General features: G+C 39.3%; 1 protein-coding gene across 1 annotated transcript; it reads left to right on the forward strand.

The window, feature by feature from the left end:
- The first annotated feature begins 3,414 nt into the window (after positions 1-3,414).
- LOC308081140 (caspase recruitment domain-containing protein 18-like) lies at positions 3,415-5,827 on the forward strand. Its single transcript, XM_080457533.1, has 2 exons — positions 3,415-3,537; positions 5,028-5,827. Exon 2 carries the CDS (start codon positions 5,057-5,059, stop codon positions 5,339-5,341), a length of 285 nt encoding a protein of 94 aa, XP_080313659.1. The 5' UTR covers positions 3,415-3,537; positions 5,028-5,056; the 3' UTR covers positions 5,342-5,827.
- The last annotated feature ends 3,011 nt before the right edge of the window (positions 5,828-8,838 follow it).

The raw sequence follows: 8,838 nt of genomic DNA on the forward strand, positions 1-8,838 counted from the left end.
AAATCCATTTGGCTGGATTCTGATTCGCTATCCTGACCGGAGGTCCCGCCCACAAGGCTGGTTAATAATAAATGGCATGGACTGCAGAAACAGTTGACAAGAAAAGCAAATAAACTTGACATCAGACAATAGATTGATTCAAGTACTGAAAACCTTGAAACTGATCATTTTACTATAAACCAATCTGTCATAGCAGATGAAAATGTTTCACTCTTAATGCATACTAATAGTTTTATCTCTAAGCTGAAGTCACTTCATGTTATAATTATAACGCTGAATCTTTATGATTAATGAAGCAAGCTATTATTTTGTATAAGAATTGCGATAGTTGATTAATTTAACAAATTCCATTATTGCATATTCCATATTTCAGGTCCATTAATAATTAGAAAAGTATTAGTAATCTTTCTGTTTGAGAATTATCAGTTTTCTAACCATTCCAACCATGTGTTTTCTCTTTTCATGAATGATGAATGTGAACGTGAACTAGAGAGTGAGTATCACATCAATTCTACTTCATGGCCTCCAATGAGTTTTAAACAATTAAACCCTCTATACTTAGTGAAACAGACCTGAGCTAACTCTGTACTTGGACCACTTTTTCCCTCTACTACAAATCTCTTTGTTAAACATAGCCAATGTGAGTATCAAATCAATTCTACTTCATGGCCTCCAGTGTGTTTTCAGTTTTACTTCAAGTTTTTCTGCGTTTCAACTGCTGTCCGTACAATAGTGAAAAGCATCAAAATAATTATTCATACAATGAATCATTGTAGGCCATTGTCTGCTTATATTGAATTGTTTGCTTTTTGTTAGTTTTTTTGTTTAGTTTTTCTTTGTTATTACCTGTACAGCACTTTGGTTGACCTGGTCATGTTAGTGTGCTATATACATAAACTTTGATTTGATTTGATAATACCTGCCCCTATCTTCAATCATAAATCACCAAATAATAGATGATCCGTCCAATGGCTACCTACCAATACCTCACTACATATCGTTGCTGTCGGGCAGAAACCTCTTATCTCCATATTTTAACTTTGTGTTTACTTGTAAAATAATGCCATACCACAGCGTCACACAAAAGCATCCAAAGTAGCAGATATACAATCTCAAAATGTGTCGATTTGCGCCTCGTTTTGAGCTTTTAGATCTGCTACTGATCTGTTTTTGATGGTAGCAGTTTTGGACATAATGAGGTTTACACCCGACAGAGATGATATACCATACAAGCTATACCATAATTCATCAAATAAAAAGGAGAAGGAAAAAAAAAAGATGTTGCCTGTGTTTGCTTTGGGGATTCACCCCCATTGTGGGGGTGTGTTGTGCAAATCCGCAGCACCCAGCAATTTTGGTGTCAACACGGTCCACAATTTGTCCAGAAAAACTGCGTCATCGTGACTCACACAGATAATTGAAGGCATTATCCGTATAGGTTTCTCCTTCATAAAAGTCTTAGGCTACTGATTGGTCAACTAGATAGATTATTACACATACTGCCAGTTTCTCTTTGGATCATTGTCGCCAGACATCACTAAACTGTTTCTTACACTGGAAAATGCTTCTCGTTGTACCAGTGCTAGATGTATTACTGCATTTATCTGTTATCTGTTTTTGTGTGTTTGTTTTCCAAATTTCCAAGCCTCTTCTTCCATGACACTGTGTAAATGACCAGTATGCCATTGTGCCTATAGCACAATGCACTGTAATAAAAGTGATCATTTGATTGACCATGATAGAATCCACCTGCAACACACCCACAAACAATATATTCAGCCTAATCCTCCAAACCATCTCGCCACTGCACCAGATATATCAACCTTCCCTGGCTGGTCCTGCCAATTCAAAAAATCTGTTGCCACGCACCACTTGCCACGCCATTGACTGTGTTTCATCTATTTCCCCAAAATAGGTCCCAAAGACTTCAGCATGTACCCAGTATTATTAGCGGCCCAATAGTTCAGTATCAAAGCTATAGAGGCTTGATGAAGGGTAGAAGGAATCAGACCTGATTAAACGTATTTAACGGTAGTGGTGACAGCTTATGAAAATACCTCTGGAAGCCATCTGACCCGCTCTGCATTGTACTAATGTCTATAGTTCTGTCTCTGAAATTGGGTTCTCTAAAAATATATATATTTGCTCTGCAGAAATAGGCATTTTTATTTATTGGCAGAAAAGAGCCAGGTGAGATACAAATTACATGCAGCTTAGTTGGATTCATTATGAATGATAAAGATTTGTAAAAGAACTGACAGTTTGTGGGTATGATGATATACCAGATGATATACCAGTTGATATAGCAATTTAAGCAATTTAGGTGAGACATACTGTACTGTGTATTTGCATGAGCTGACTAACTTACTCAGATAGAGTATGCTTGCATTTGAATGACATATATTCAGATTGCTATGCAAACAGTGTATCAAATAGAACCTTTAGAGTTAGAGATATAAATCTGGAGAGGGGGGTTTGGAATTCATTATCTAGCCTTGTAATAAGAGCAGCTAATTTCATGCAAACCAGAGTATGATATAATTTGTCCTCTAATAGACGATGTCTCACATAGTCTGAAACACCTGGGTTGCAATAGTGTTATGAAGAAATGTATGTGACCTGATACAAAGTTGACACATTCATCGTCAAGTCAGTCAAGTCAGTCAAGTCAATTTTATTTATAAAGCACATTTAAAAACAACCACAGGCCGACCAAAGTGCTGTACATCATGGTTAAAAACACACAACAAAAAGCATCAAATACATAACTGCAAAAAACTAAAAAGCATCAAATATGCAAAAAAGCATCAAATATATAAACCATAACAGGAAGACAAAATAGCTAAGGAAACGAAAAATGTGGGAGCACATAAACAAGTGTCCAACCATTTCTCCAAGGCAGGAGGTTTATTTAAAAGGCCTGGGAGAACAGGTGCGTTTTTAGTCTGTTTTTACAAATGTCCAAAGAGAGTGCAGACCTGATAAGTAGCGGTAGGCTGTTCCATAATTTTGGAGCAGCGACCGAGAAGGCACAGCCACCTTTTAACTTAAGGCGGGTGCGTGGAACCTTGAGGAGCCCCTGATCTGCTGATCTTAGTGGCCTAGTGGTATCGGGGGGAGGAAGCAACTCACAGGATGGTGCCAACCCATGGTTGGCTTTATAGACAAATAATACCATTTTAAAATCGATTCTGTGTTTGACTGGAAGCCAGTGAAGGGACGCCACGATGGGATCCCACCCTCTGGTGCCAGTCAGAAGTCTAGCAGCAGCGTTTTGGACGAGCTGCAGTCTAAGTCATATTATTTGAATCTGCATGCCTGTTCTTCTGCATGTACATGTATTCAAGACTGAAGTTGATTCAATGTTAAATGCATTATCCAGTCAGTATAACATGATGAAGAGTTGTTATTAAAACACAGTTAACTCTCTTTATGTAGCTGGATGGGGAGCTGATGCTAAAGCTGAAGCTGAAGCTTATCTCAGCAAGGAGACAGCAGGGCAGAAGAATAGAAGAAAGAATTCAGCTCATGTGCTTGGTAAGTAGGATAACAAACAAACACACACACACACACACACACACACACACACACACACACACACACACACACACACACACACACACACACACACACACACACACACACACACACACACACACACACACACACACATTTGTATTACTATACTTGTGAGGACAATACAGGTTTTAGGACAGTGATTTTACAAAGCCATTTTCTTTATTGCCATTTTTAACCACAAAGTCGAAAAAATATCAGATCTACAGACATGTCTTTAGCTTGTAGATCTGATATCTTGAGTGCACAACACCGGCGTGCGATGAAGTTTAAATCCTAACCCCTAAACTTAAGCTCTAAATGTCTAATTCTAACCTTAAACCCAACCTATTATATTTTCCTAATTGTATGCCTTCTCTAAAAATAATTTCTAGCCATAAAACAACCATTTATCTTGTGAGGACCTTGAAAATGGTATCACAATGTCTGTTTGGCCCGCACAAGTCGAGTAATACACACACACACACACACACACACACACACACACACACACACACACACACACACACACACACACACACACCTGTAGTTTTCTTTTTAAATTTACAAACATTATAAACAGAACATAATAGTGTAATGCAGGGAGTTATACATTAAATAAAATTTTATTAACTCTCGGCCACCGCACATAGCAGCGATACGGTGTGTATAGGGGACCGTGGTGAAGTTGGTTTCAGGTTGGATATTCACCCAGTTGGATAATATCCAGCTGGGTGAATATCCAACCTGAAACCAACTTCACCACGGTGGGAATGGGCCAGTGTTGCGTTAGAGTCTTTTCCGGGACTTATCAGAATTTAATTGTATAAAGATATAACATTGTAGCGAACACAGCAGCATGTGGGGGCGGCCCCAGCTAAACAACAGGCCGCTCGATGTTCGTTTGTATGGAAGTATTTCACTGAAGATGTGGACAAAAAGACGGTGGCGTGTTTGTATAGTGAGTCTAGCGGGTAGCCTAGCCTTGTTATTGACCAACAGCTGGATCTATTGTGTACTTTGTTTAACGAGAGACACGGCAGATACAGTCATTTTGTTGTTCCATTCCTTATTGTAGCAGCTAAAATGGATATGGGTTGTTCTTTGTTGCAGTGTAACGTTCTCAACACATGCGTTTGTTTGTGTATATCCGTTGTCATGGCAACCTAGCTTCTGGGAAATGTCGTGCCCCAGAGCGTCTTTATTATTAGCCTACATACTAGGTAAACCTCGACTATAGTCGACTACCAGTGGGTCAAATTTGTCAACTAGTAAAAATCACTATTCATGAAAGCCTTAAGCATATCAGCATATGCCCATAAAAGGGACATGGACTGACAGATGGAGATCTCCATATATAGCCATATCAGTTCACTGGTGCAAACGTAGCTGTGAGGGCCGCAAAGCGGCCCGAACCTCTACATGTAATAATGTATATAATAACTGAAAACAATGAATAATTTTTCCTCCAGGCGGCGGTCAGCCAAACGTGACGACAACGATGATGACGGGGAAAGAAGCGGAGACGTTGCGGTCCGTGAGGAGAGAGTTCATCAAACGAGTGTCAGAGCCTGGGATCAATCGTCTGCTGGACGCACTGTTGGACGAGAACGTTCTCAACGATGAAGAGCTGAACATGATCAGAGCAGAGAAATACAGAGAAGAGAAAGCACGGCTATTCATAGACATGGTGAGAAATAAAGGGAACAAGGCATCGTCGAAGATGATCGCTGCACTTCTTGAAGAGGATCCAACCCTTCATGACGAACTGCTGGACAAACTTTGATTTGTCTTGGTTTAAACCTTTGATTGATTAATTGACTATCTTTCGAGATAAACAAATGTGTGAAGCCAAAAATTGCACAATCGTAGCCAAAAAGAATGACACAAAGAAGCCATATAGAGCTGTTAATGTGCGACCCCGGGGGGAGTAACAAGAAAAGCAATGTTAAGAACATTGTACTCTAAAAGACACCAAATGAACACAATTATGATCAGGACCAACTGACATTCAGCAGTCTATTTAGGGTGGACATAGTGCTGATTGACTTGATAAACTATTCCACGTAACTGCAGAATACCAAAAAAAAGAGGCCTTTCCTGTACTACTTTTAAACCTACTGTACATGGAACCAAGAAAAGGTGGAGCTTACCTTAATTTATCATTTATAGAATCCTCCTCTGTTGAGGATCATAATGTTGTCTGATGACTAGAAATTATCTAATCATGTCTGACCTAGACCAATAAGTATTCATCTTGGACTTGATTGCATTATGTTCTGGTACTGTATCTTTATTTTATTGCAGTAAGCACTGAATTACATGTTGTTGATGAATACATACATTTTGGTTTATTGGTGTTTTGGCATTTCTTTCTATCTATCAGTTATTTTGATTTCCGTCGTACAGTGTACATATTATGGTGACTTGACAATCTCCTGTACATTTTGGCTGAAGTTGCATGGATTTATAGTTATTTATCCTACAAGTGCCAGTTTTGTACTTTCAAGTAGTTAGATTTTTTTTTTTAAGTCATCCTTTGTAACTTTTTAGAAGTCTTGTTGATGTCTGTTGGAATTGCTATTCCCAGAATTCAGTTCAAAACAAAACTATCACATAGCCTAGCACTGGAAAAATGAATGCTGCAGGGGCCTAGCGCCTGAGACATTTTAGAACGCAACAGTACATTGCTGGTGCCTGTGTTATTGTCAGGGGCAGACACTTGACCCCGGCAAAAAATATACCAGTGAAAGATTATATCAAAAACAAATCCTGATGAAGATCTGTGCGTTGATTGATTTATAAAGCAGAGAAAAGTGTGTGTGTGTGTGTGAGTGTATATTGTTTATTTCTTCTTCTTCTTCTTCTTCTTATTATTATTAAAATGAAAACGGAATGGTTCAGTTCTCAGAGGAACTATGTAAATTTCTGGTAGAATGTCCCTGGAACTGCCTTTACCTTCCACTAATCACAAGAAGAAAATGCAGGCACACACAGAGGCATGCAGCATTTGGCATTTGTGTGTCTCGTGTATCCTGGTAAAGACTATGGTGGTGTTGGCTGTGTTCAAGGCCTCCAAGCTTGGGCTTGCAGACATTCTGAAGTGGTCCAGTGCTATGCAGCAGAAAGGTTCTGGTTCTTACTTCCATCCAGGCAATAGTCTGCATAGCCTGGCTTATGCCTCACCAACTCCTCATAAAAACACACAATACCACAATGATAAGATAGTCTATGAATGTGAAGTGAGATCAACTGTTGGTTTTGCAGTGTTACTAGGTTATGTTGGTTTACTGGCTCTCCTCAGCTTCATTCTAGTTATTATAGGGGGCCAAGCACGTAGTGATGTGGTCCCCTCTTGATATTGTAGGTTTTTTTCTCCCGCCACTTTTTGCAGTTCTGGCCTAACTGTGCAGTGTTTTTTTTACGAAACTCAGCAGTATGGTGTGAGGTCATGAAAAACTACAGAGAAATGAAACTCAAAACCATTGGCCAAAGGGCGGTGCTATAGCAGTCAATTGTAAAATGCAAACTTCTAACAGGCATAGCTCATGAACCGTTTGACCTGCATTCATGAAACATCATTACACATATACGTCTTCTCATGAGGAACAACTTTGTCTGTGTGACCGATGACTTCTGACCCTTAGATTGTCCGCCATTGTCCACATTATTATGCATGTGTGTAAAAAAAAAAATTTCATCTCGATCATTTGCAATCACTTACACCTGTGTAAAGCACCCGATGGAGCACAGTGACGACATGCATTTTTCAATAATAAAGCCATGAAGAATTACGTGTCCGTGGCAAGACTTGTCCATGTCCGTGGCATATTTTATATTTTGGTTATAATGTGTACATAATCTATCCTAAATATTCCCAATATTTGAGGGTCCGAGGCCTTTAGGCTCGGAACCTCATTGCATCTCTACACTTTTTCTTTCTTCTGCCGTTTTTTCTGTCACGGCCTAACCGTGCGACAACTTTTTACGAAAATCGGCAATATGGTAGAGGGCTATGCCAAACGGCCAAGGCACGAAACTCACAACCATTGGCCAAAGGGTGGCGCTATTGCAATCAATTGAAAAAAAAAGAATTGTCGCATTCCTAAGCCAATAAATTGACGACCAGCGGACCGGTAGGCAGCGGTTCCGGTAGGAGACACAAAAGAGACTCTTTGTGTCCCCTACCGGAACCGCTGCCGGTCATCAAATTATTGGCTTAGGAATGCGACAAAAACAAAAAAATATCCACAAATTCAAGTCTCCAAAGTCATTTTGGGGGTGAACTATCCCTTTAAAGCTGAAGGTTATGCTTTTCACACTGGGTGCGAAGCTACTTCACTGATCAACGTCTCTTCATATGCACGCTGCTAGCAGGCTAAGGAACTCATCCCTTGAATATTTTTCCAATCCACCACCAGTGACAACAACGTTATTTTTGTGCAGTCATAATCTTAGACGTGTCAACATTTATAGCTTTCATGTACCTTTTTCCACAGACAATCCCCTGCCGCTACATGCCCTTTGGCAACCATTGGTGTGTTATTTTTTTTCATCCTTCGCCTGTTCTAGCCAAACAGGTGTTGTGATGTTGTTTCATTCCTCATTATTTCTTAAAAGTTCTGTTTGTGTGGCCACAGTATATCGATTGGCACACATGCACTGTAAAGGAACAGAGAGAGAGAAATAGAGAGGCAGCGGCACTGACAACGCTGGTGCATAAGTGCGTGCATGGGTCCCATGGGACAGACACACCATTTTTCAGTGGTGTAAATTAACTAAGTACATTTACTCAAGTATTGTACTTAAGTACAGTTTTGAGGTATTTTACTTTACTGGAGTATTTCCAGTTTGCAGTACTTTTACTGCCACTATACCACTACATCTCAGGGGCACATTTTTTACTTTCACTCCACTACAATTATTTGAAAACTTTAGTTACTAGTTACTTTGTTGATTTTGATTATTATTACAAAACACATATTAACCACTTCAGCCCTGGTCTACAGTATATACAATAAATATTTTTTAATACATTTTGAACTTGTGAAATGGGACATTCTGCACAATGAGTACTTTTACTTTTGGTACTTTAAGTACATTTTGATACCGATACTCGAATCTCGGATTCAAATACATTTTGGAGGACTTTTACTTGTAACAGAGTATTTCTACATTGCGGTATTGATTTGAAGTAACAAATGTGAGAACTTTTTCCACCACTGCAATTGCTGGTGCATACCTCGAACAATATATTACAGTACATGCTTTTTGGATTGATGC

This window comes from Gymnoscopelus braueri (genome assembly GCF_963280865.1).
Source record: "Gymnoscopelus braueri genome assembly, contig: SCAFFOLD_152, whole genome shotgun sequence".
Classification (NCBI taxonomy): domain Eukaryota; kingdom Metazoa; phylum Chordata; class Actinopteri; order Myctophiformes; family Myctophidae; genus Gymnoscopelus; species Gymnoscopelus braueri.